The following is a 27,098-nucleotide window of genomic DNA, read 5'->3' as shown; positions in this document are numbered from 1 at the left end:
TTTCCGCTGTGCCACTGCAGGAACTCCCACATGTTCTATGTGTTTTATACTTGGTCTGTTGATACGCTGAGGGGAAGCCATGGCTATTACAAAACATTACTGTGCCATATCTCACCCTTGCCATAGATAACTCTTAGCAGTTCCCCAGTTCCCAGCATTTTTTTTTTTTTTTGTCTTTTTAGGGCCACACACTTGGCATATGGAGGTTCCCAGGCTATGGGTCAAATAGGAGCTATGGCCGCCAGCCTACACCACAGCCACAGCAGTGCCAGATCTGAGCTGCGTCTACCACCTACACCACAGCTCATGGCAACGCAGGGTCCTTAACCCACTGAACGAGGCCGGAGATCAAACCCACATCCTCATGGATACTATTTAGGTTTGTTACTGCTGAGAATTTTTGAGAATCGGACGTTGGTGGGAGATGTGTACATGGCTCTTCTATAACTTGCTGATTCTCAGACTAAAGGGTGCATCTAATCAGGTAGAGGGCTTATTCAATCTCAGAGTTCTGGGCCTCACCCACAGTTTCTGATTCAGTAGGTCTTGGGTGGGGCCTGAGAACTGGCATTTCCGATTAGTTCCCAGATGTTGCTGATGCTGCTGGTGTGGGGACGATAACAGGGGAACCCCGTCTAGTGTGATGAACCCAGACACAAGCCCCTGAGAGGGCAAACAGCGCCAAAGAAGATGTTGTGACCCCCGGCTGAGTGGGACATTAACATCAAATGTAACTAATGGTTCTTGAAATACATTAAAAGGAATGAAACACTTAAAAAAACTTTCCTGTGCTTTCACCTTTAAAAATTCCTCTTTGTTAACACGCACACTTGCACGCGAACAGTCACATCTAGGTTTTATTTTCTCTTGAAAGTGCCTATGAGAACCTTACTCTTTGAAGAGTTCCCCTCGTGGTGCAGCAGAAACAAATCTGACTAGGAACCACGAGGTTTTGGGTTTGATCCCTGACCTCGATCAGTGGGTTAAGGATCCGGCGTTGCTGTGAGCTGTGGTGTAGATTGCAGACACGGCTCGGATCCCGTGCTGCGTGGCTGTGGTGTAGGCCGGTGGCTACAGCTCCAATTCGACCCCTAGCCTGGGATCCTCCATATGCCGCGGGAGCGGCCCTAAAAGGACAAAAGATTAAAAAAATAAAAAAGAAGCTTACTCTTTGATTTTTGCCCTGTCACCCATCTGTTGCCTGTGCTGGGCCCCTTGTCCATCGTGGTGTGTTTGTTCCTTACCGAAAACCTTCTAGAATGTGAGCGTTTCGTGCCTCCCTTTTCCAAATCTCCTCGACCTCCTCCTCACCTCAACTACAAAACAAGCCTTATCCTAGACAATCCACTGAAGTTATAGGATTATTTCACTAAAATACCTTACTTATTGTTTGTAACGAAACGCATAAGAGTCTTTAAATATCAAGTTAAACTACTACTTTGTCATTATACCTAATCTTTTTTTTTTCTCTTTTAAGGGCCGGACCTGAGGCATATGGCAGTTTCCAGGCTAGGGGTCGAATTGGAGCTACAGTTGCCGGCCTGCACCGCAGCCACAGCCACAGCCACACCAGGATCCTTAACCCACTGAGCAAGGCCAGGGATTGAATCTGCATCCTCATGGTTACAAGCTGGGTTCGTTACTGCTGAGCCAAAACGGGAACTTCTCATTATACTTAATCTTGAACCTTGGGCCTTTATTCATGGTGTTACAAGCATTCGTACTTTTTAAAGTAATTTTTATAGAGTCAGGAAGGAGAATAGGCTACTGTATCATGGGTAATTTTAACTGTAACTCCTATATGTCTAGAGGACATATCAGGGAATTTGTAAACTATGAAGAAATATATGAACGCTAAGCTTCCTTATTAAAGGAAACAATATTTGTTCTTTAAATATTTGCATCCTTTTGTGCTATATATATTTCCCTTTTGTAAAACACAACTTCAGGTCACTTCCTTTTTGTTAGGTTCTTGAGTAACATTTTTGTTTTCTTTTAGCTGATACAGATCATAGGTAAAATCCACCCTCTAGTGGCCAAAAGCATCATGAAAAAAAGACATTTATAAGACAAAGCTAAAAAATTATGAAGAGATTGATTTTTTTCACGTGACTAGTTTGTGACCTAGTTCTGGAGGCAGATCCATGAGGAAACGTCTAAAAATGTTTAGATCCACATTGTTAAAATAATTTCCAAGCTAATGGGCAAGTTTAAGGTTAAAATGCCTTTGGATAGGTAAGTGCTTCTGTTCACTTGAGTTCTGAGTTCTCTAGGCTCCTGAGGCCCTTCATAAGCGGGGTCCAATTCAGCTGTGTCATCTGCAATATATTCTCTCCTTTGCTCTTAAATAGTTTTTGAAGGAGAATGCTGTTTGTAAGGCTGTAAGTCAGAGTTGTGGTTGTTTGCCTTTCTACCATCTATTTAATGTGTTTGTATATTTACCATTTAAGCATTTCTTACTATGATGACGATTCCTTGTGTCTTAAAAAGTCTCCTCCTTTTTTTTTTTTTTTTTTTTTGTCTTTTTGCCATTTCTTGGGCTGTACCTGAGGCATATGGAGGTTCTCAGGCTAGGGGTCCAATTGGAGCCGTAGCCGCCGGCCTACGCCATAGCCACAGCAACTCAGGATCCGAGCCGCATCTGCAACCTACACCACAGCTCACGGCAACGCCGGATCCTTAACCCACTGAGCAAGGCCAGGGATTGAACCCGAAACCTCATGGTTCCTAGCTGGATTCGGTAACCACTGAACCACGATGGGAACTCCCAAAAAGTCTCCTCGTCTAATAAGACCGGATAAGTTCCCTCTACGCAATGTGAGAATCACTCCCCTCTCCTTCCCCTCCACCTAGAAATATACCCTTAATAAAGTCAGACTTTACCTAACACGACCAGGTCTCCTGCTGTCCGGTCAAGTGTTAGACTCGGAGCACAAGTCTCATTTTTGCTGGTCATCAGCGACGCGGTTGAGAATTGTGACACTACACATAAAATACCTATAAAGTAACTGCAATATCATCCCTTTGTGTTATACAAGGAATGTATTTCCATCGTGGAAAATCAGAAAACTTGAATACGTGTATTTAAAATACAAAACAAGGAGTTCCCATGGTGGCTCAGTGGTTAACGAATCTGACGAGGAACCATGAGGTTGCGGGTTCCATCCCTGCCCTTGCTCGGTGGGTCAAGGATCCAGCGTTGCCGTGAGCTGTGGTGTGGGTCACAGATGTGGCTCAGATCCAGCATTGCTGTGGCTCTGGTGTAGGCCGGTGGCTACAGCTCCGATTCAACCCCTGGCCTGGGAACCTCCATATGCCGCAGGAGCGGCCCTAGAAAAGGAAAAAAACAAAACAAAAAAATCCCTTAATTGCACCGCCCAACAAAAACCACTCTCAGTTTTGGTATATATCTTCTCAGGCATTTTTATTTATAGTTGGACAACTCAGACATGTGTAAAGAACAACTTTCCGTATTTACGCAATGGTTATGCCACCCAGTAATTCCACTTTCCTAGCAAGTACAGCTCACCCACTGTGAAGGGGCATCTTCTGTATCCACCAGTCTGTGCGCTAAGGAAACAGGAGGAGAACAGAGAGTTGGTAAAGAGAAGACACAGTCTGGGATGAAAGACTGAGCAATGAGCCAAAGTTTTACTGCCAAGCAGAAAACCAGATCCAGCGCAGAGGTCAGGCTGAGGGGATGAGCCCAAGGAAAGGGAGAAGCGTAGGTTTTGCAAAAGCCAAATAGCCACAGCCTCTGTTTCAGATATAGGAAAATTCACATATGTTAGCTTCTGACTGGGGAAACCTGGGCTAATTCATGGAAGGGTGGGGCTGGTGCTACTTAGGTGTTTCCAGGAAGGAACCACTGCCCACATGAGGCCATGCCTCAGGATAAGCTTGCCCTTTGGGGTGTTGTTGCTCAGCCCTTGCTGCATATGCAAGGCAGGGCACCCATTTCAAAATTAAAATACTCGCCTTGTCTTTTCAAGTCGGGTCTGCTTTGCGCTCAGCAGACCAGGTGACCAGACACCACATTTATTAAGCACTTACTATGGGCCCCGCCCTGTGTTGCTGGCTTTCCTTGTGCAATGCCAAGTGCATGTTGTCCTGGGATGGGACTGGGGGGAAACAAGAGCCCTCCTTTCATGAGTAACTTTTGTGGCCACACGTGCACTTGAGTTACCCTGAGGACACTGAGCTAGTGATACTTGAATAGCCCAGAGCTCCCCACCTGTAAACACTCTCAACACTGGAGGTTACAAAAGAATTTAGGGGAAAGAAATGGTGTCACATACATTCTATTCGAATGAAGGACAACTTGAGAAGCAAGCATCCCGCAGTCATCACCGCCTCTCAAATGCTCGCATCAGCCCCTTCCCCCTGCCCCACCGTTTTGGTGACCTTTCAAGAGCAGTGCCCAAGGTCATTACATCAGGTGGCCATATGACTCCACAGGAGACCACAGTGCTTGCGGCAGGGACCCTGTCTCTGCCCCATCCTGGACCAATTTCTCTCTAGATTACCTCTCTAGGTATTTCTTTCTCTGCTGTTTTTCCTGTCTCAGTCTCTATACTTGAGGGGCTCTGTCTCTCTCGTCCTGTTTTCTTCTCTCTGCTTCCCTCTCTCCTCCTCTCCCCCACCCCCTTCTACATTCATCTTCTTTCTTAACCTCTCTTTCTTTCTTTCTTTCTTTCTTTTTTTTTTTTCTTTTTATAGCTGCACGCACAGCATATGGAAGTTCCCAGACTAGGGGTCGAATGGGAGCTGCAGCTGCCGGCCTGCACCACAGCCACAGCAATGCAGGATCCCAGCTGGGTCTGCAACCTCCACCCCAGCTGCATCCTTAACCCACTGAGCAAGGCCAGGGGTCCACCTCTCATCCTCATGGATACTAGAAGGGTTCTTAACCCACTGAGTCCTAACGGGAACTCCAGTCTCTCTTTCTTAACAACATGAGAGATCTCGGCACTCTGTTCAGTGTCTGGCAGCATGGTCAGAATTCAGCAAACTTCATGGAAATGAACTGATTTTTCTTTCTACTTCCTTGTTTTCCTTAGGGAAAACCTGTCAATTCTTTTTTTTTTTTTTCTTTTCAATTAAAACCTAGTCCTAGAAAGTGGTTCCACACTCCTTCCCTTCCCATCCTTCATGCTGACCCCCTCTTGTTGATGACATTCGGTTGCATTTGAAAGCACCAAGGGCAGAAATTGGCCCATAGAAGGAGACGCAGTATATGTCAATTGCTCCATTCCTTCTGGGAGAAATTGTAGCATCTCTGGGTAAAACAAGCCAGGAACCTAGACTCACTGTCACCTCTCCCTCCCTCCCTCCCTTCCTTCCTTCCTTTCTCTCTTTCTTTCTTTCTTTTTTAGGGACACACCCACGGCATATGGAGGTTCCCAGTTTAGGGGTCAAATCGGAGCTGCAGCTGCCAGCCTACGGCACAGCCACAGCCACAGCCACGACAGATCCGAGTCATGTCTGCGACCTACATCTATGGCAACACCGGATCCTTAACCCACTGAGCGAGGCCAGGGATTGAACCTGCAACCTCATGGTTCCTAGTTGATTCATTTCCACTGCACCACGACGGGAACGTCTCTCGATCTTTCTCACCCTTCAGATCCTATTCATTACCAAGTACTGCTGGTTTCCTAAGTGGCGCTTGGTATTCCTTCTCTAGCTGGCACCGCCACTACCCTCATGCCAGCCATGATTTTCCAGGGTCTATGGCAGTAGCCTCTGAAATGGTTTCTCCACTTAGATTCTGGCAGGTCTTTCCCTTGTTCTCCACGAGGTGACTGGAATTATCGTTCTGAAATGCAAATCTGATTTTGTCATTTAGCACTTCCCCAAACACACACACACACACACACACACACACACACACACACACACACATCCCAACACCAACACCAAAGGTTCTGCCTGCTCTCGTATCTGCCTGCCTCTTGTTTCTTCCCCACCCTTTGCTCTCCAGAAGGCTCAGCTCATCTTCAGAATGAGCCCAAGCCATGCTCCCCCTGCCATGGGACTTCTGCACACACTGGTTCCCTGCCTGGAATTTTGCATCGCTCTTCCCATCCTGCTGATACCTACACACACCCCTCACCTCTCAGCTCCCTGTCCCTTCCTTGGGGCAGCCTCCCTGGAGCTCAGCCAAGGTCAGCTCTTGTTTCTCCTTCCTCCTGGCACCCCAAGCCCCTCATTACTCACACCCACCCAATTGTGATTGTCTGGTGTCTTACTCCTTTAAACGCCCCTAGCGGAGAGGCATTGTCTGTTTTCACAGTCAGAGCGCTTGGGGGATTAATACAGTGCCTGACACACAGGAGGCATGTAAGAACTATTGCAGAATTGAAGCATGAATTGATTCAGGAGGCAAACAGGAGTCCCAGAGGACCAGCAACCTTCACTGCTGCCTATTAAAGGCAGCAGGTCTTTGCAGGGATGGAGAATACAAGCTCATTGCACAAGCAATCAGGATGTGATTTACAGCTGGCTCTCCATTATCCATTTTTTCAGAAGCCCAGGGAGGGAGATAGAAATTTGTAGATGGCTCAATAGCGTAAATACTGGGGAGGCTGGAGAATCAAACGCTTTAATTTATCCCCTACCTATAGTCCTTTCCAGCTGAATGTTTATAAGAACCACAAAAATGGAAACATTGGGAATTCTCTTTGTGGCTCAGTGGTTCACGAACCCAACTAGGATCCATGAGGATGTGGGTTCATTCCCTGGCCTCCCTCAATGGCTCAAGGATCCAGCATTTCCATGAGCTGTGGTGTAGGTCACAGATGCGGCATTGCTGTGGCTGTGGTGTAGGACCCCTGGCCTGGGAACTTCTATATGCCACAAGTTAAGCCCTAAAAGGCAAAAAAAAAAGGAAACATTGATCTGAGTCTTTTCCCATCTATTTTCTCTCTTGCCCAGGGGGCCCCTAACCAGGAAAGGGTTAAGAAATTAGTAACATAAAGAAGCAACATCAGAACCACAGTCTTTTGCACATCAACTGGTGCTCTGTTGTATTTACTTTTTCAACTTCATGTGCATGATATTTTCTTTGAGTGTGTGTGTGTGTGTGTGTGTGTGTGTGTGTAACAGGAGCATAACTATTCCCTGGGAATCTATAAAATATCAATATCACCATGACTCTTTAGAATAGAGCATTTCTGCTCTTGATAGGATTAATGAGAGCAGGGATCCTTGCCTATATTTTTTTCTGTTTTGAAAAGATCCCTACCGTGAATGTACCGGCAAAGAGAGTGCGCACACACACACACACACACACACACAAACACACACACAGCCTTCCTGGAAACAGTGCTCTCTGCACAGTGAAATGAATGCATTGCCTGACCCTCCGCAGTACAGAAGGGCTGGCTCTATGGCAGTCAGTAAGTTTAGCCAGCGTTTGAAAGCTCACAGACAGTCGTATTCATATAATAGAATTACTCTCTCTTTGCCCACATCTTTAACTGCTGTGGGTGGAGTGTGTGTGGAAGATTTGATCTCCTAGGAACTGGCATAGACTTGAATCAGGGTGTCTTGGGTTTTTGCATTTTATCCAATCAGCCTGAAATGCTGGGGGTGGGGTGGGGGGGGCAATCCTTTGAATTACAACTTGCCCTTAAAGGAACAGGGAACCCCTCCCCACCTCCCTCCTCACTTCATTCTGAACAGTAAGTAAAACAGAAAAGTTAACAGCGCCCCCGCCCCCAAACACTCGAGATTCACTCCTGCCTTGAGTTCCGCCAGCACGAGGGAGAGAGCCGTGTGCCACCCCTGGCTGTCCCAGGCACACTGCCTGTCCCTGTGCTTTGACAGTTTGGCTGACCTTCTTTTCCCGAGGTGGCAGGAGGCTCAGGTAGAGGTGATGCTAACGGATGAGGGGCTGCTGTCTGTCACACAAAGTGTGGAAACCATTTGGTTACGATTGGACCCAAATAGGTTGAGGTGTTCCCAGTGGGATGTGATGGCCAAGGAGGGCAGAGGGCTCTAGAGATGCACAGTGCGGGACCGAGAGCTTCCCATGATGCTGCCCTTAGGATGCTGTCTTGAGCCTGTGCTAAGAGAAAAACAGAAGCAGCGGCAGCAGGGGCCTCTCACTGGGGAGAGTGGGAATCAGGCGCCTCTGAAACCCTGTAGCAGCAGCCCTGTCCTGGACAGTCGACCCCGTGGGACAGAGCTCTGTGCGTGTGCTGAGTCCATCAGCCGTGGTAGACGTGGTCTTCTAGGGGGGACACAGAGGCGTCCCACCCCGATGGCAGAACATTTCACAAGGTTCTCCGTAGCTTGAAAATCACCAGGTGGGGTCTCCTTCCTCTCTCCTCTCTTTATCCCATTGTGCTTAGTATCTTCCCAGCCCCTGCTGGCTCCTGCAAGATGGTGCGGCTGGAGAGCATCACCCACTGGCTGGTCTTACCTCAAACTCACGATGGCAGACTGACCCTCGGTTCTGCCCCAGATCCTTTCTTCTGATGAATTTGTTCTCACTCTTCATAACAACATTTCAAACCTGCACATCTTGAGATCTCCTCAAGTTGCAATCATGTTACGAAAAGGATCTAGGGCAGTGGTTCTCAAAAAGGGGTTTTTGTCCTCCAGAGGACATATGGCCATTTCTGGAGATGTTTTCATGTGTCGCAAGTAGGGAGGGGGGGTGCTACAGGAATCTAGTGGGTATAGAAGCCAAGGATGCTGCCCAACATCCCGTAATGCACAGGACAGCTCCCAACCAGAAAGAATGACCTGGTCCAAAATGCTGATAGTGTCCGGGTTGAGAAATCCGAAATCTGGGTGCTATGGAATAATTGTGTCCCCACCCTCCTCCCATTCATATGTTGAAGCCCTAACCCCTCATATAACTGTATTTGGAGATGAGCCCTGAAAGGAGTAATTAAGGTTCCATGAGGTCGTAGGGATAGTGCTCTAATCCGACATGACTGGTGTCATGTGACCTATAAGATGATGAGGAGACATCGGAGACGTGTGGTCCTGGAAGAAAGGCCATGTGAGGACATTGCAGAAGGTGGCATCTGCAAGCCTAGGAGAGAGAGGCCTCAGGAGACGCCTGCCTTGCTGACACCTTCATCTAGACTCCCAGCCTCCAGAGCCATGAGGGAGCACGTTTCTACTCAGTTGCCCTGTTATGACAGACCCAGCAGACTCACACTAAGGAATGTGTTTGGGAGAAAATATGGGAAAGTAGGAAGAACCCATAGGCTTGACTGGGTGGCTTTGGAGTGAGTTTCTTTACCTCTCTGACTCTTGATTCCTCATCTTTATGTCGAGACTAGTTATACTCAGCATTTGGGGTTGTCATGAGGGTTAAACAGGCTAACACAGGTAAAGGGCTTGATACGAAGCAGATACCACTCAGGTGCTAATGGACAATGAGCTCCTTGGGGGTGGAGACCTTGCCGTTTAGGTTTAAGTCACGGTCCCCAGAAGCTCCTGGCACATCATAGGCACATCTTAACTCTGAGTTGATTTAGTCAATGGCATTTTGGGTGCTGATTCAAAAACGATTGTTATTTTTTTTATTACTCAATGAATTTATTACATTTGTAGTTGTACAATGATCATCACAATCCAATTTTATAGGATTTCCATCCCACAACCCCAGCACATCCCCCCACCCCTCAAACTGTCTCCTTTGGAGACCGTAAGTTTTTCAAAGTCTGTGAGTCAGTATCCGTTCTGCAAAGAAGTTCATTCTGTCCTTTTTTCAGATTCCACATGTCAGTGAAAGCATTTGATGTTGGTGCCTCATTGACTGACTGACTTCACTTAGCCTGATAATTTCTAGGTCCATCCATGTTGCTAAAAATGCTGGTATTTCGTTCCTTTTAATGGCTGAGTAATATTCCATTGTGTATATGTACCACATCTTCTTGATCCACTCCTCTGTCAATGGACATTTAGGTTGTTTCCATGTCTTGGCTATTGAAAAGAGTGCTGCAATGAACACTGGAGTACATGTGTCTTTGCGAGTCATGGTTTTCTCTGGATAGATGCCCAGGAGTGGGATTGCTGGATCAAATGGTAGTTCTATTTTTAGTTTTCTGAGGAATCTCCATACTGTTTTCCACAGTGGTTGCACCAATTTACAATCCCACCAACAGTGTAGAGAGTTCCTTTTTCTCCACACCCTCTCCAGCACTTACTGTTAGTAGACTTTTTGATGATGACCATTCTGACTGGTGTAAGGTGGTACCTCATCGTGGTTTTGATTGGCATTTCTCTCATAATGGGTGATGATGAACATCTTTTCATGTGTTTTTTTGACCATCCATATGTCTTCTTTGGAGAACTGTCTGTTTAGATCTTCTGCCCATTTTTTGATGGGGTTTGTTTTTTTGGCATTGAGTGGTAGGAGTTGTTTATAAATTTTGGAGATTAATCCCTTGTCAGTTGATTCATTTGCAAAGATTTTCTCCCATTTTATGGGCTGTCTTTTTGTTTTGTTTAGGGTTTCCTTTTCTTGCAGAAACGTTTAAGTTTAATTAAGTCCCATTTGTTTATTTTTGTTTTTACTGTCATTACTCTAAGAGGTGGATCTGAGAAGATGCCTTCCAACTTTTAGTCTAGTGGAGGAAGAGAAACATAATCAACAAAGAACAAAGTTAATATGATTTCAGACCATGGTAAGTGTTGTGATGGAAATCAGCTGAGTGCTGTCATAAGTAACAGGTGGGGGAAGGTACTTTGGATAATGCTTTTGGAAAATTATCCAAAAAAGTGATTTTGGTTTGGTTTGCTTTTGGCCATACCCAAGGCACTTGGAAGTTCCTGGGCCAGAGATCAAACCCACGCCTCTGCAGCCACCTGAGCCGCTGCAGTTAGATCCTTAACCCACTGAACCGCAGTGGGAACTCCTTGTTTTGTTTTTTTTTTTTGATCCAGGTGTGCTTTATTGGTGACGTGATCAAAAGCTATTGCTCTTACAAAGGTGATATTCCAAAATGATGAACTTCTCTTGATTTACCCAGTATATTTAGTATCTATATAGGAGAATACATACATTCCAGGAAAACGCAGTCAGTCTTAATAACTGTTGTACATGTAAAGCAGTTAGGTTCTAGACCTAGAGAGTTGTAAATAGGGATTTTGCCGACGTGAGTGTCCAGTGGCACAGTCCAAAGTTGTGAAGGATGTCAGGCCATCGTTTGTTGTGTGGGGCATCCCAGACGCTGCAAGGTGTTTAATATCCTGGCCCTCATGCAGCACATTCCAGGAGAACCCTCCAATCATTGTGATAAGCAATCCTTCTGGCTCCTCAACTTTCAAAACACCCTCTAAAGGGCAGTACAGCCCCCACCGAGAACCGTGGTTTTGAGGGTCTCCAGTGACCCGATCGCCTATCCAGTTGCCATTCTTGCTCTTAGAGCCTTTGACCCTGTTAACCAGCCCACTTCAGTTTCTGGCCTCTCTTGGCTTCCATGACTGTGTTCCTTGGAGCTTTCCTCTCTCCTTCTTCCCATCCCTGCCCGGTGTCCTGACCTGGCTTCTTGCTCTCCCCCTGCCCATCCATGTCGATCTCACCTCGATCGCTTCTTTTTTTCCTCGCCATGTTCGCCATTGATGAAAACTTCAATACCACTTCCAGGCATCTAACTCCCAAAGTCCTCCTTCTGGGCTCTGCAAACCCATTTTTTTCCAGCTGCCACCTGGACCTGGCTATGTGGACTCCAAGTTAAACAGGTCCGAAATCCAACAGGTCAACTTCCTCTAAACGCATTTATTCCTTTGGTTGTACCTGTTGTGTGAAGGGCACATCATCCACTCCCACAGTCTGGACACGGCAGCCGTCTTAACCTTTCTTTCCCACTCCCCACATCCCAGGAGTTTCTCTGTTCTCTCAGATCTAAGGAGTTGATGGGTGCTGAATATTTACGATGAAGTCATGCGAAGATCCGTGCTGTGGTAGGGGCCACTCTGCTCCCACCCTTCTGATTTTCCATTTTATTAAAAAAATACTTTGGACTAGCCTGATTTTTCTAGACCCTGGGCATACTGCCCTAGCTAATTTGCTGGCCCGAATTAATTACCAGCAGGGGGTGGCAGCCTCATTTTCACAGAAGCCTTCTGTTTTGGAGGAGATGCCTTTTTCTTCAGACAGTTCCATTTAGGTTCCTGGCAGTGTAAGGGGTGTCTTAACATTTCCATAAAGACATTTAAATGCTACCTTCTCTGAAGAAACAGTTTTAGAACATGAAAACCTTTATTTTTTTTTTTCTTCTCCAAGGAAGAAAAACATCACCAGCTTAATTATCTTTGTAAAAGAACTTTCTCATTGTCTTTTCCTGTTGCTAGTGGGAAAAGTGATACAGTTTTCAAAAGACAAAAACAATTCTGGAAGATTTCAGGAAATTTACTTTTGATTTTTGTCTGTGTAAATAACGCCGTGATGCAGAGGTCAAAGACGCTGGTGGGGTTGTGTGTTCTCCTTCCAAGTCGATTTTTGAAAGATAGGCTGGGAGGGCAAATCAAATCGAAAAGATGCTGCTGGTGGAATTTCCACTGTGGCTCAGCAGGTTACAAGCTTGACTAGTATCCATGAGGATGCAGGTTCGATCCCTGGCCTCGCTCAGTGGGCTAAGGATCCAGCATTGCCATGAGCTGTGGTGTAAGTCGTGCACAGGCCTCGGATCTGGCATTGCTGTGGCTGTGGAGTACCCTCTGATTAGGCCCCTAGCCTGGGAACCTCCATATGCTGTGGGTCCGGCCCTAAAAAGTGGAAAAAAAAAAGGAAAGAAAAGATGCTGCTGGGATTGTTACTCCACACTGAGAGGAAGCCAAGACTCCACTCTTCTTGTGTGTGTGTGTGTGTGTGTGTGTGTGTGTGTGCGTGTGTGCACGCGCTAAAAATTGGATAAAAATCAAATGACGTGAACCGTATCCTGTTAACAAATTTTTAAGTGTACAGTAAAGTATTGCCAACTTTATGCACATCGTCGTATAGCAGATTTCTGGATGACTTTCATTTTGTGTGACTGAAACTCCGTGTCCATTGAAACAGCAATTCCCCACTCCCCCTTCTCCTCCGCTCCAGCCCCAGCATTCTGTCCTGCTCCTGTGAGTTCCACTGCTTTCCATGCTTCGTGTAAGTGGAGTCATGAAGTATTTGCCCTTCTGTGAGGGGCTTATTTCATTTAGCACGTGGCTTCAAGGTTTGCCCAGGTTATAGGACATGACAGGATTCCCCCTTTTTTAAAGACTGAGTAATGTTTCGTTATGTGCATATGTATCATATCACATCTTCTCTATCTGCTCAGCTCTGGATGGACATTTGGGAGGTTTCTATCTCTTGGCTACTGTGCGTGATGTCACAGTGAACTCGAGAATGCACCTGTCTCTGTGAGATCTTGTTTTCACGGCTTTTGGATAAATACCCAGAACTGGCATTACAGATCATGTGGTAATTCTATTTTTAATTTTTGAGGAATTGCTATGCTTTTTTTTATATCTAATGATTTTTATTTTTTTCCATTATGGCTGGTTTACAGTGTTCTGTTAACGGTGACCCAGTTACACATACATGTATAGTCTTTTTTCTCACATTATCAGGCTCCATCGTAAGTGACTAGACATAGTTCCCAGTGCTACACAGCAGGATCGCATTGCTAATCCATTCCAGAGGCAATAGTTTGTATCTATCAACCCCAAGGACCCCATCCATCCCACTCCCTCCCCCTCCCCCCAGGCAACCACAGGTCTATTCTCCAAGTCCATGATTTTCTTTTCTGTGGAAAGGTTCATTTGTGCTGTATATTAGATTCCAAATATAAGTGATATCATATGGTATTTGTCTTTCTCTTTCTGACTTCCTTCACTCAGTATGAGAGTCTCTAGTTCCATCCATGTTGCTGCAAATGGCATTATTTTGCTCCTTTTTATGGCTGAGTAGTATTCAGTTGTGTATATATACCACATCTTCCGAATCCATTCGTCTGCTAATGGACATTTGGGTTGTTTCCATGTCTTGGCTATTGCGAATAGAGCTGCAATGAACATGCGGGTGCATGTGTCTTTTTCAAGGAAAGTTTTGTCTGGATATATGCCCAAGAGTGGGATTGCTGGGCCATATGGTAGTTCTATGTATAGATTTCTAAGGTACCTCCAAACTGTTCTCCATAGTGGTTGTACCAGCTTACATTCCCACCAACAGTGCAGGAGGGTTCCCTTTTCTCCACAGCCCCTCCAGCATTTGTTATTTGTGGACTTATTAATGATGGCCATTCTGACTGGTGTGAAGTGGTATCTCACGGTAGTTTTGATTTGCATGTTGATTTGATGTTGAGCATTTTTTCATGTGCTTGTTGGCCATCTGTACATCTTCCTTGGAGAAATGTCTATTCAGGTCTTTTCCCCATTTTTCCATTGGGTTGTTGGCTTTTTTGCTGTTGAGTTGTATAAGTTGTTTGTATATTTTTGAGATTAAGCCCTTATCAATTGCATCATTTTAAACTATTTTCTCCCATTCTGAAAGTTGTCCTTTTGTTCTCTTTTTGGTTTCCTTTGCTGTGCAAAAACTGCATGCAAATCAATGAAACTAGAACACACCCTCACATCATGCACAAAAATAAACTCAAAATGGCTTAAAGGCTTAAATATAAGACATGACACCATCAAACTCCTGGAAGAGAACATAGACAAAACATTCTCTGACATCAACCTTACAAATGTTTTCTCAGGTCAGTCTCCCAAAGCAACAGAAAGAAAAGCAAAAATAAACCAATGGGACCTAATTAAACTGACAAACTTCTGCTATACTTTAAAAAAATGTTTTATGTAGCAGCTGGAGCCTTTTACACTCCCACTAACAGTGTACGAGGGTTCCCACTTTTCAACTTCCGGACAACACGTATTATTTTCTGTTTGTTTTTGTTTTTAATAATGGCCATCTTAGAGTTCCCATCGTGGCGCAGCGGAAATGAATCCAACTGGGAACCATGAGGTTTCATGTTCGATCCCTGGCCTTGCTCAGTGGGTTAAGCATCCAGTGTTGTCCTGAGCTATGGTGTAGGTTGAAGATGCAGCTCAGATCCCGCATTGCTGTGGCTCTGGCATAGGCCAGCAGCTACAGCTCTGATGAAACCCCTAGCCTGGGAAGCTCCATATGCCACAGGTGCAGTCCTAAAAAAAAAAAAAAAAAAAGGCCATCTTAACAGGTGTGAGGTGAAATCTCATGGTTTTGATTAGCATTTCCCTGATTGTTTTGTAATGTTGAACACCTTTTGTATACCTGCTGGCCATTTATACGATCTTACACAACTCTCACACACATACCAAAAAAACCCACAAAGTGAAATAAAAACTTAAACATAAATCTGAAAGTGTAAAACTCCTGAAAGAAAACATAGGGGAAAACCTTCATAAAATGGGTCTTGGCAATGATTTCTTGGCTGTGACACCTAAAGCGCAGGCAAGAAAAAACAAGAGTAAACTGGGACTATATCAAACTAAAAAGTTTCTGCACAGCAAAGGAAGAAGTCAGCAGAATAAAAGGCAGCCTTCAGAATAGGAGGAAATGTTTGTTTGGTAGGGGGTTAAATATTCCAAACTTCTTGCTAAAAGAAAGATTTTCTGTTGCATCTAGACCAGGAATTAGCAAACTGGTTCTAGAAGAGGTCAGATCGTAATGACTTTGACTTTTAAAGCCATATAGTCTATGTTGCAGCTACTCAGCCCACCACTGCAGTACAGAAGCAGCCATAGACAATACGTGGATGGGTGTGGCTGTGTCCCAATAAAGCTTTATTCATAAAGACATACCGGGATGGATTTGGCTCGTGGACTGCAGTTTGCTGAGCCCGGATCCAGAACAGGGCTTCTTTATCTGATTCTATTAACATTTTAGCCAGGTAGATTTTGTTGGGGGGGGGGGGCGCTACTCTAAGCATCGTAGGATGTTTTGCAGCATCCTTAGACTAGATGCCTGTCGCAACCCCTCCCCTCCACCCTGGTTATAACAACCCAAAGTGTCTCCAGACATTGCCAAATAGCTTCTGGGGGACGAAATTGCTGTTAGTTGAGAAACTCTGATCTAGATGATTGAAATAATCTGATGAAAAATGATAGGAAATATTTCCACAAAAGTATAAAAAGTAAGAGAAGATAGAACAATTGGTATCTCCAGTTTGTATGTCTTGGGAAGGTCAAGGTCCCCTCAGAGGACCCATTCTCACTGCCTACGTTTGGAAAGCAGTTCAAAAACTGAAATGGCAGCATACTTGTAGAGGGCTCTGTAAATAATGTGAATTATGAGCTTACCCTATTTTTATGGTAGGCACCAGAAACAAAACAGTTCAACACATTAGCATGTCCTAACAAGACTGTCTGAGCTTGAGGGTTGGCTCTGAGCTAGAATATTGGAAAAGAGTGCGTGGTTCTAGTTCCCACTAGAGCAAGCGTTTATTTTTTCTACTTATCTGAATTCAGAACCAACACAGCCAGGGTGATTGCTGAAAGTGCTCACATGTTTCTCATTGTTTGGACAGGGCCAGACAAAAATGGCCTGGTTTTACTGCAAATTGGCAGTAACACATGTTTTTAAAAGTTAAAAACAGCATAACCTTCATGAGTGAATCTCAAAGAATGCTGTCTTCTTGTCCTTTAGAATAATCACCTGGGCGACAAAGAAGAGGAAAAGCCATCTTTCTTGAGAGATTGTGGGTTTCTTTTTCCCATGGCTATTATTCTATTCTTAAAAGTTATAAAATTTAAACACAATTTAAAGTATTGTCATTCAGATTCTTGTCATTTTAATAAACAAAACAACACCCTACATTTCGTTAGGAAGTTCAGTTAAGCCCTTGTAGCTGAGTTTCTTTCCTGACTTGAAAAGCAGAGGAAATCCATTGATCCTTTTCTGCCTTAGTAAAATTCTCTCCAGTGGGATATATTTTTCTAGTTGGTTGGAGGACATCTGGGGTCCACAGCCTTGAAAGGAGTTTGTATTCCTATCCTGTCAGTTCTGTCCCTACTGCTGACTCCTATGACCACAGCAGATGCGCTCAGTAACCCGTATCTCCTGGTCCCCAGTACCACTGCAGGTGACATCATAATGGGACCAACTGGTAGATCAATGGGATCCCTTCTTTTATACTTGGGATCATGACGAAGGGTGATGGACACAGATTCTTCATGACCTTCCCAGAAACTCACATTTAGCTGTACACACCCCAAGAGACCCAGCTCCTTAAATGCCATCTCTCTGTGCCCTACTTTCCAATAAATCCCCACCTGCCCTCCCTGCAGGCTGGTCCAGTGTGGGTTTACATGGTACCCACCAGCGTGACCGCAGACCTTTCTCTCTGTCCCACAGGGTACCACGGCCTCTACTGTGAGGAGGAGTACAACGAGTGCCTCTCTAGCCCATGCCTGAACGCCGCCACCTGCAGGGACCTCGTCAACGGCTACGAGTGTGTGTGCCTGGCGGAGTACAAAGGTGAGCGCCTTGTGGCTGCCTTGTGCCAGCGTGGCTCTAAACATCATCAGGGATTTCTCAATGCATGTGCATAATCCTCCACCCAGAGCATGAAATCATTTAGAATAAGAATGGAATGCTGGCAGGGGGATGATTCATGGGGCCAAGAAGAACAGTTGGAAGTCTCAGGTTTCTTCTTCTTCTTCTTTTTTTTATTAGAGTATAGCTGATTTACAGTGCGGTGTCCATGTGTGCTATACAGCATTGGGACCCAGTCATACATAAATACACATTCTTTTTTCTCGCACTATCTTCTATCATATTCTATCCCAAGAGATTGGGTCGAGTTCCCTGTGCTGTACAGGAGGACCTCATTGCTGCACCATTCTCAGTGCAACAGTTTGCATCTACCAACCCTCTCGATAAGCTGAAACATCTCTCTCCTGTGCCTTCCTTCTTCCTGGATCCTCACTCTCCTCGCCGTTGAGTGTGTAAAAAGCTGACGATAGCAAATGATATGAAGTGGGCTGTCAGACGCAGGTCAGAGGATGCAGCTGTGGAATCCGCGGTGGGCGGTGGAGAGGGTCTGCTCTGCGGTGCTCGCTGGGCCTGGAGGGGATGCTGAGATTTTTGGTGGAGGAGGCATGCACATATTAGCTAAAAAGTTCATTCTCATTAAGTGAGTCATTACTTGGGAGGGAAATGTTAGTTCATTTGCGTGGACGTGTGTCAAAGTCACTCTGGATAAACAGCCGACGTTGACGTTCAGACCCTGTTCTGAGGGCTTACGTGCATGAGCTCATAAAAAAAGCCCCACAGTAACCCAGGAGGTGGGAATGTTGGCCCTCGGGAGCCAGGCCAGCATGGCCCCCAAAGCCCTTCCATCGGCCTCCCCAGCAGGCTCAGTGGTGTAGCTTCACTGGAGCCCTGACGCCCTCAGCTGGCATTGGGTCAGGGGGCTGTTCACCAGCAGTTCTGCACACGTTTCTCTAAGTCATGACTTCAGGGCTGTAGATTTTTGTAATGTTCTTTTGGGTGTAGATTTTTGTAATGTTCTTTTGGGCTGTATTCGAGCCATTTCACCTAATCTCTTACTCCCTCCACCACTTACTTAATACCGTCCATCTGCTGGGGACCTTGAGTTGTAGCCAACATTGCTTCTTTTTGGATGGAGCCACTTTTATTTAGAGGTCTTTCTGGTGAGACTTGAGGGTCTGTGGGGCGCAGGGATGAACTTGATCTAGCCCCCAGATGGAAGGGATGACGCTGGCTCAAGTTTTTGCTTTATGTTAGGCAGATCTGAAGCTTCTCATGGAATTTGCTGCCCACTTAGAGCCACACTTCACCAAATCCTGTGAGCACAGATGGGCTAGCCTCACCCACATAGATTTCAGTTCTAGGTTGATCAGAGTATTGGGAAGTAGGGCGTCCACTCGAGATTGGAAAGAAAAATGAAGGAGCAATGTATTAGGAGACCCAGGTAGTTCATCCTAATTGTGCTCCTGGCATGTTGATGACCTTGGATAAACCTCTTCCACGGACTTTATTTTGTCTGTTTAAAGAAAGAGCAGGGATGGAATTCCTGTTGTGGCACAGCGGAAATGAATCCAACTAGTATCCATGAGGATGTGTGTTCAATCCCTGGCCTCATTCAGTGGGTCAGAGATCTGGCATTGCTATGAGCTGTGGTATAGGTCGCAGACATGGCTTGGATCCCGAGTTGCTGTGGCTGTGGCCGGCAGCTGTAGCTCCAATTCAGCCCCTAGCCTGGGAACGTCCATATGCCACAGGTGTGGCCCTAAAAAGTAAAAAAAAAAAAAAAAAAGGAGGGGTGGCTGCAATACTTACTGAGAGATTTTGAAAGTCTTCAGTGACAGAATTAGCAGTGACGGATGTGCTTCCAAAATTCTTTAGTTTAGGATAGGATTTTATGGAGTAAATTTTATCTTTATAGGTGACAAAATTATTAATGGGCTGTACTCTGAACATGCCTCTTAGGTTTCCATCTTTGAAGCATTGCTCATGCCATTGTAACCAAGAAATAAAAAATGAAATTGTATATGTTGACCCATGAGTTACTCCACAAATTCATGGTCTGAGATCTTAGCCTTTTTTACCTCCTTCTTCCATTTTTTTCCTGTGGGTATCCCCAAATTTCGCTGCTTCCTCAAACCCCTTATTAAATCAGTTACTCATAGAAGACAGCTGACTTCACCTCCATCTTCATGGAATGAAAGAGAGGTGACCATTCGTAAACATTTTCAAATTTATCTAGTTTCCCGCATCCTACAGCAGTGGTACTCAAACTTGAGTTTGTGTCAGAATCTGCTGGTGGGCTTCTTAGAAAATAGTTTGCTGGACTCCCACTCATAGATAGCATTTCTGATTCAAGATGTCTGGGGTAGAGCTCAAGAATTTGAATTTCTGGGAGTTCCCGTTGTGGAGCAGTGGACACCAATTCGACTAGTATCCATGAGGATGCGGGTTCCATCCCTGGCCTTGCTCTGTGTGTTGGGGAATCGGTGTTACTCTGGCTGTGGGGTAGGCCAGCAGCTGTAGCTCCGATTTGACCCCCTAGCCTGGGAACTTTCATATGCTGCAGATGTGGCCCTAAACCACCCCCCCCAAAAAAAAAGAAAAAAAAGAATTTGAATTTCTGGTAAGTTCTAGATGATGTGCCATCACAACCACTCAAATCTTAGTGTCTTCCCTCTTAGGCAATCGGGTGTTCCCCACACTGCTCAAGGCTCATCCTTCCGTATGTGCTACCCGTGCCAGCGCCGTGACTGTCCTCCATCAGTCAGGGACTCCAGGCTGTGGGTGGCGCAAGAAGGTAGAGTCAACTTGAGATGACCCAAAAACCTGGAGGGGGATCTCAAACACATCTGAGGATTTGGGTGTTTTTTTTTTCATTTTTTGTTTTTTGGTTTTTTTTGTCTCTCTAGGGCCGCACCTGTGACATATGGAGATTCCCAGGCCAGGGGTCGAATCAGAGCTACAGCTGCCAACCTACACCACAGCCACAGCAATGCCAGATCTGAGCTACGTCTGTGACCTCCACCACAGCTCACGGCAACGCCAGATCCTTAATCCACTGAGCGAGACCAGGGATCAAACCTGCAACCTCATGGTTCCTAGTCGGATTCACTTCCGCTGCACCATGACGGGAACTCTGGATTTGGGTTTTTAAGAAAAGGGTGCAATGCTGGGACCCTTTGTGTACCATAGGGTTAGGGGGTGGGTTCCAGGGAGAACCAAGGATTCAATGACCAGCTGAGCTTCAAAACCCCTCAGCTTATGGATAAGAAACACCTGCTATGAATGTGTATGCAGAGGGCTCTTCTCATCTCCTGGCTACTGGCTGCCCCCTCAGAGGCCTGCAGTTGGGCTGAGCGGTTCCAGAGTGTGTGTGTGAAGGGGGGAGGCGGCAGAGGTGGGGGTGGGGTGCATGTAGGTGTGTGTGGCTGGGAGAAAATGGGCTCTTGCTCATACCAGGAAACCTTGAGACCTCCACACTCGGAGGCCTCTACCCTCCCCGGAAACAAGGCTAATTTGACTGGCATCTCCAGCATCATCTGTCACTGACATTGCCAATGTCAAGCCTCAAGGGAAAAAAAAAATCTAGGAAGTCAAAGCAAAGTTGCAACAAAACCCAGCAACTATGAACACTTAAGAAGGGAAGTGAAAAAAAGTGATGGATGCTACTCAAAGTTGAATGTAGATCTAGAAAAGCAAAAGAAGGAACTATGCCATGATAGAAGTAAGAAATAAGGAAGTGGAAACCATGAGTGAAAATACATGCAGTGTGGAGAAAAAAAGTCCAAGAAATTTGTTTCATCCGAATGATGGATGCTGGGGAAAAAGAAGGAACACATGGAAATAAGATCAGAATCAATCAGTTACTAGAAGAAAATGGCTACGAGAGGAAGAAAAAAATTATTGACAGAACATTGTAAATCAACGATAATAAAAAAGTTAAAAAAAATTTCAAGTAGAACGGGCTTATAGAATGCCAGAGGATTAATGAAGGAGAGGATATACAATTTGCCATTTCTTGGTAGAATTTCCAAATGCAAGCATACAGAGAGGAGTTCCCCTCGTGGCTCAGTGGTAATGAACCTGACTAGCATCCATGAGGGTGGGTTCAATCCCTGGCCTCACTCGGTGGGTTGGGGATCCGACGTTGCCATGAGCTGTGCTGTAGGTCACAGACATGGCTCAGATATGTCATTGCTGTGGCTGTGGCATAGGCTGGCAGCTGTAACTCCAATTTGATGCCTAGCCTGGAACTTCCATATGCCACAGGTGCAGCCATGAAAAAAAAAAGAATACAGAGAATATTTTTTACAAGATTCTTCACTGGGATTACAGGTTACACACAAAAGAATCAAATCAGCATTGAACTGCTCTTCTCTATCATGAAGCTAAACAACAGTGAAGAGTATTTTAGACTTGAAAAAGTCTGGTAGTTAAAGGTTCATTTATATTTGAGAGGTAAAGAAAGACGTTTTGTATGTTTAAGGATACAGAAAACATAGCACCACGTACCTTCTCTAGGGAAATTACATTACAAAGTATTCTCATCAAGTTGGAACTAAATCACAATGAAAGCCGTACAGGGGAAGATGGGAAAGACGATGAAGAAGGTTGAGCTGTCTTCTGTAAATGCAGGGGTGAACCTAAACAGATGATAGTAATGTGATCGTGAATACTAATTTAATGGTGGAGAAAAGTCTCTGACTTACCTACTGTATTCATTTTATTGATGCATAATGAATTATTAAAATGTAGTAGCTTGAGTCAACACCCTTTTTAGTAGTTTCCTAGGTCCAGGCATGGATTCATGGTCTGGAAGCCAAGGCTGGAATCAACGTGTTGGCTGGGCTGAGCTCTCATCTGAGGCTTAAATGGGGAAGGATCAGCTTCCAGATCCTTGCAAGTTGCTGGCAGAATTTGTATCCTTGTGGCTGTAAAATTCTTGACAAGCTGCTTTTTGAAAGCCAGCCATGATAAGAGAGACCCTCTGCTGTGTCAAGTCTCTTACTTCAGGAGAGGCTTGAACCCTCTGAAATGTCTTACCTGGTTAGGTCAGGCCCACCTGAGTTTAACTCAGAGCTAACTGTTTTAAAGACTTTAATGGCATCTTCAAAGTCTCTTGACTTTGGCCAAATGCTATGGGTTAGATACTCATTCTTAAGGAGAGGAAATAATACAAGCATGTGACTCATTTTTTTTGGGGGGGAGCTCCCCCTGGAGTGTGTTGCCACATCTGTTCTTAAGGAAAAACTTCATTGACTAAACTAAAGCTTTATCTTATTTTAACCAAATCAACAAGTTGATGGCATGTGGTTAGGATTAGAAGGTATATAAGGTATATAAGCATGCTAAAGATCACATCCAAATGGGCAGGTAAAGTGATTATTTCATTTTGATATATTTATAGAGACATTTAAGTTTGGGTTTAAATAAGACCACTGAAGACAGGAATGTAAACCCTAGCAAAATAGAACTACATGATAGAACTTCTAAACTCAGAGTGATGGGCAGGTAGAAGTGGAGGGTGGGGTAGAAGGGATTGATAGAGAAGCAGAAGGGGTTAATTTGTGTCCACCAATCCAGAGGAAGAGTGAGTGAGGGGTGGAGAGAGGGCACAAGATCCTGGGCCTTTCTCTCCTCGGGGGATGGACCTGCTTTCCCTTGGGGAAGCATTTTTCCCAACATATATTTATATGTAAGATGTCGGCAAAGCTTAGGAAACTATCAGATGGGTAGACATCAGTTCTTAACTAGCACTTAACTCTGGAGTTAAAAATTGGAGAGGTGGTGTGTTGGGGGGAGAGAGTTGGGACTTTAACTTCTTACTTTACATATGTCACTTTTTTTTGGCTGCATCCACGGCATGTAGAAATTCCTGGACAAGGCATTGAACCCACACCCCACAGCACTGACCCAGCCAGAGTCTTGCAGTGGAAATGCTGGATCCTTAACTACTCAGCCACCAGGGAACTCCCATGTGTGCTTTTAAAGTGGTGATTTCTACTATTTAAAAAAAAAAAATTAAATAAATGAATATAGCTTCCTAAAAAGAATGAGTAAAATAGGAAGTCGGGCAAATATAGCAAAGGACCTTTTGAAAAAGGGGGAACTTCTGCCACATGTTGAAACCCATGATAAGGCTACAATTGTTACTACATTCTCCTGTTAAGGGTGCAAGAATGGACAGTTAACCCAAATGGAATAATGGCCCAGAAACCATTGTCTATAGTAATGTCTGACTCTTAATGAGGAATTGCTATGAATGGGAAGGGAATTCTTTTTTAATCATTGGTGCTAGAAAAATTGAGTTGCTAAACAGAGAATAAAGAAATATTCTCACACTTCTAAATAAATTCCATATGATTTGAAAAAAAAAAAAAGCAACTGGCTCTTATTTGACTTTCCATCCTCCTCTACTCCCTTGCCCCTTTCTTCCTCTTTCTTTTACAGTCAAGTTTCCTTAGCGTTGGTATAGACAACACCTCTCTTTTCTTAACCCTCTTCCATTTGAATCTCATCAGTACCATTCTGCTGAATGGATCCAGTAGGGACCTAATTGAAGACTGAAACCCCAAAGCCTTCAAAGCCTTCCTGCTAGCTTCCAACTCCACAGTCCCCACTGGGTCCCTCTCGAAACTCATCCTGCTTTAGCTTCCACAGCCCCCGCCACCCTCAGCCCTCCTAGCCTTTCTGGAATGAATCCTTGTCCTCTGGACACCTTGAATTCAGATGGTTCTCAGACTTTTCTTCTTGGCCCCTTTCTCTCTCCTCCTCTTTGCCCTCATCCAATCCCATGGCTGCATCCATGGTCAGAAAGGAGTTTGGGATGAGCAAACTGTTGCATTTAAAATGGATAAGCAATGAGACCCTACTACATAGCACCAGGAACTATATCCAGTCCCTTGGGATAGAACACGATGAAAGATAATATGAGAAAAAGAATGTATATTTGTATATGCCCAGGTCACTTTGCTGTACAGAAGAAATTGACACAACATTGTAAATCAACTATTCTTCAATAAAAAAAGAAATGTTGATGTCCAAACAAATATGATTTCTCCTTCCCAAACTCTTTAAGCATTTTCTTTAAATTTCCTATAACAATTATGTAGTCAGTTATTTCTGGCTTGTAGTCAGAACCGCTTTGTAGTCAGCTCTTTCTGGCTCCAGATTTTCCTTTCCCTGCCACTAAAGCTCGTACAACCACTCTGGAGAACAGTATGGAGGTACCTTAGAAAACTATACATAGAACTACCATATGGCCCAGCAATCCCACTCTTGGGCATATATCCAGACAAAACTTTCCTTGAAAAAGACACATGCACTCGCATGTTCATTGCAGCTCTATTTGCAATAGCCAAGACAGGGAAACAACCCAAATGTCCATTAGCAGACGATTGGATTCGGAAGATGTGGTATATATACGCAATGGAATACTACTCAGCCATAAAAAAGAACAAAATAAGGCCATTTGCAGCCACATGAATGGAACTAGAGACTCTCATACTGAGTGAAGGAAGTCAGAAAGAGAAAGACAAATACCATATGATATCACTTATATTTGGAATGTAATATACAGCACAAATGAACCTTTCCATAGAAAAGGAAATTGTGGACTTGGAGAATATACTTGTAGTTGCCAAGGGGAGGGGGAGGGAGTGGGGTAGATTGGGAGCTTGGGGTTAATAGAGGCAAACTATTGCCTCTGGAATGGATTAGCAATTCAATCTTGCTGTGTAGCACTGGGAACTATGTCTAGTTACTTATGATGGAGCCTGATAATGTGAGAAAATAGAATGTGTACATGTATGTGTAACTGGGTCACCACACTGTTCAGTAGAAAATAAAATATATTGGGGAAATAATTAAAAATAAATTAATTAAAAAAATAAAAATGAACTTAAAAAAATCTGAATGACAATGATGACATAGGTTCTTTATTTCTTATTTCTCAGCAGCTCTTGATGTGGTGGTTTGCACAGAGCAAATGCTCAGTAGCTCTCTATACTTATATTGAAACGGCTGCTTTAACACACTAATTAAATGAAGCAAACCAACTTGGACATTTTCCCAGTAAAGTGCCATTGTGGATCATGACATTATTGGAAGCAAAATGCAGAGAGGGACTCAGAGTGATCTCCCTTCAGACATGTTGAGGTACTGATACTTCATTAAAACTAGTTCAGAGTTAATTCACAATGAGACCTAAGACCGGTTAGTGTTCATCACCTCATGTTGCCAAAAATACAAGTTGCAGCCCCACGTTGTGTTAAATTGTATTTCTTCTTTTTTTTTTTTTGTCTTTTTGCCTTTTCTAGGGCCACACCTGCGGCATATGGAGGTTCCCAGGCTAGGGGTCGAATCAGAGCTGTAGCCGCCAGCCTAGCCAGAGCCACAGCAACGTGGGATCAGAGCTGCGTCTGCAACCTATACCACAGCTCACGGCAACGCCAGATCCTTAACCCACTGAGCAAGGCCAGGGATCGAACCCGCAACCTCATGGTTCCTAGTCGGATTCGTTAACCACTGAGCCACGAAGGGAACTCCTTAAATTGTATTTCTAACAGAACAAATTTAATGTTCAACACTATACCCATTTGGAATCTTTAGTGACAAAAGTTAGAAAGAATTTTTTTTTTTTTATGGCTGCATCTGCGACATATGGAAGTCCCTAGGCTAGGGGTCGAATAGGAGCTGTAGCTGCCAGCCTATACCACTGATACAGCAATGCCAGATCCTTAACCCACTGAGTGAGGCCAGGGATTGAACTTGCATCCTCATGCACACTGTGTTGTGTTCTTAGTCTGCTGAGTTACAGTGGGAACTCCCAAATACTTCAGTTTTTAATTATGAAAATGATGTAGCAACAATAATAAAAATTTAGGAAAAAGGGAAAATTCCATAGCTCATAGCTTTACAGCAGAATATAAGAGCAATAATCATCTGTATTATTTCCATCCTTTTTCAATATCTGTTTTACCGTTACTATTGATTATATATACAAGTTTGTATTGTCTTTCTCATAGTTAACATTATTTATATCTTATTTAGAAATTGTTAGCAAGTTTTACTTATTCTATTTTTTCCAACTCAATTTTATTATATTTATAGCTGTACAAGGATCATCACAACCCAATTTTACAGCATTTCCATCCCCAATATGTCTCCTTCGGAAACCATTAGTTTTTCAAAGTCTGTGAGTCAGTATCTCTTCTGCAAAGAATTTCATTTGTGTCCTTTTTTTAGATTCCACATATCAGTGATAAGCATGTAACACTGGTATCTCACTGTTTGACTAACTTCACTTAGCATGATCATTTCTAGGTCCATCCATGTTGCTGCAAATGCCATTATTTCTTTCCTTTTTATGGCTGAATAATATTCCATTGTGATATGCACCACATCTTTATTCACTCCTCTGTCTTGGACGTTTAGGGTTGCTTCTGTGTCTTGGCTAGTATTGCAATGAACATTGGAGTGCATGTATCTTTTCTAGTCATTGTTTTTTCTGGTTGGATGCTGGGTCAAATGGTAGTTATATTTTTAGTTTTGGAGGAACCTCCATACTGTTTTCCCTAGTGGCTGTACCAATTTACATTCCTACCAACAGTCCAGTCTAATAGGG

General features: G+C 44.3%; 1 protein-coding gene across 2 annotated transcripts in view; it reads left to right on the top strand.

The window, feature by feature from the left end:
• DNER (delta/notch like EGF repeat containing) overlaps positions 1-27,098 on the top strand; it is a 337,447-nt gene that overhangs the window by 269,454 nt on the left and 40,895 nt on the right. For both annotated transcript variants that reach the window (XM_021076495.2, XM_085000656.1), the window contains exon 9: positions 17,336-17,458. In XM_021076495.2, coding sequence (XP_020932154.2) covers positions 17,336-17,458 — 123 coding nt within the window. The remainder of the gene's footprint in view (positions 1-17,335; positions 17,459-27,098) is intronic.

The sequence above is a fragment of the Sus scrofa genome, chromosome 15, assembly GCF_054392235.1.
Source record: "Sus scrofa isolate SSC_HxYL_T2T_F1_AM1 chromosome 15, Sscrofa_HxYL_maternal_Yorkshire_Landrace_v2.0, whole genome shotgun sequence".
Lineage (NCBI taxonomy): Eukaryota > Metazoa > Chordata > Mammalia > Artiodactyla > Suidae > Sus > Sus scrofa.
Note: the sequence above shows the minus strand (reverse complement) of the source record. Positions and strands in the feature narration are given on the sequence as shown.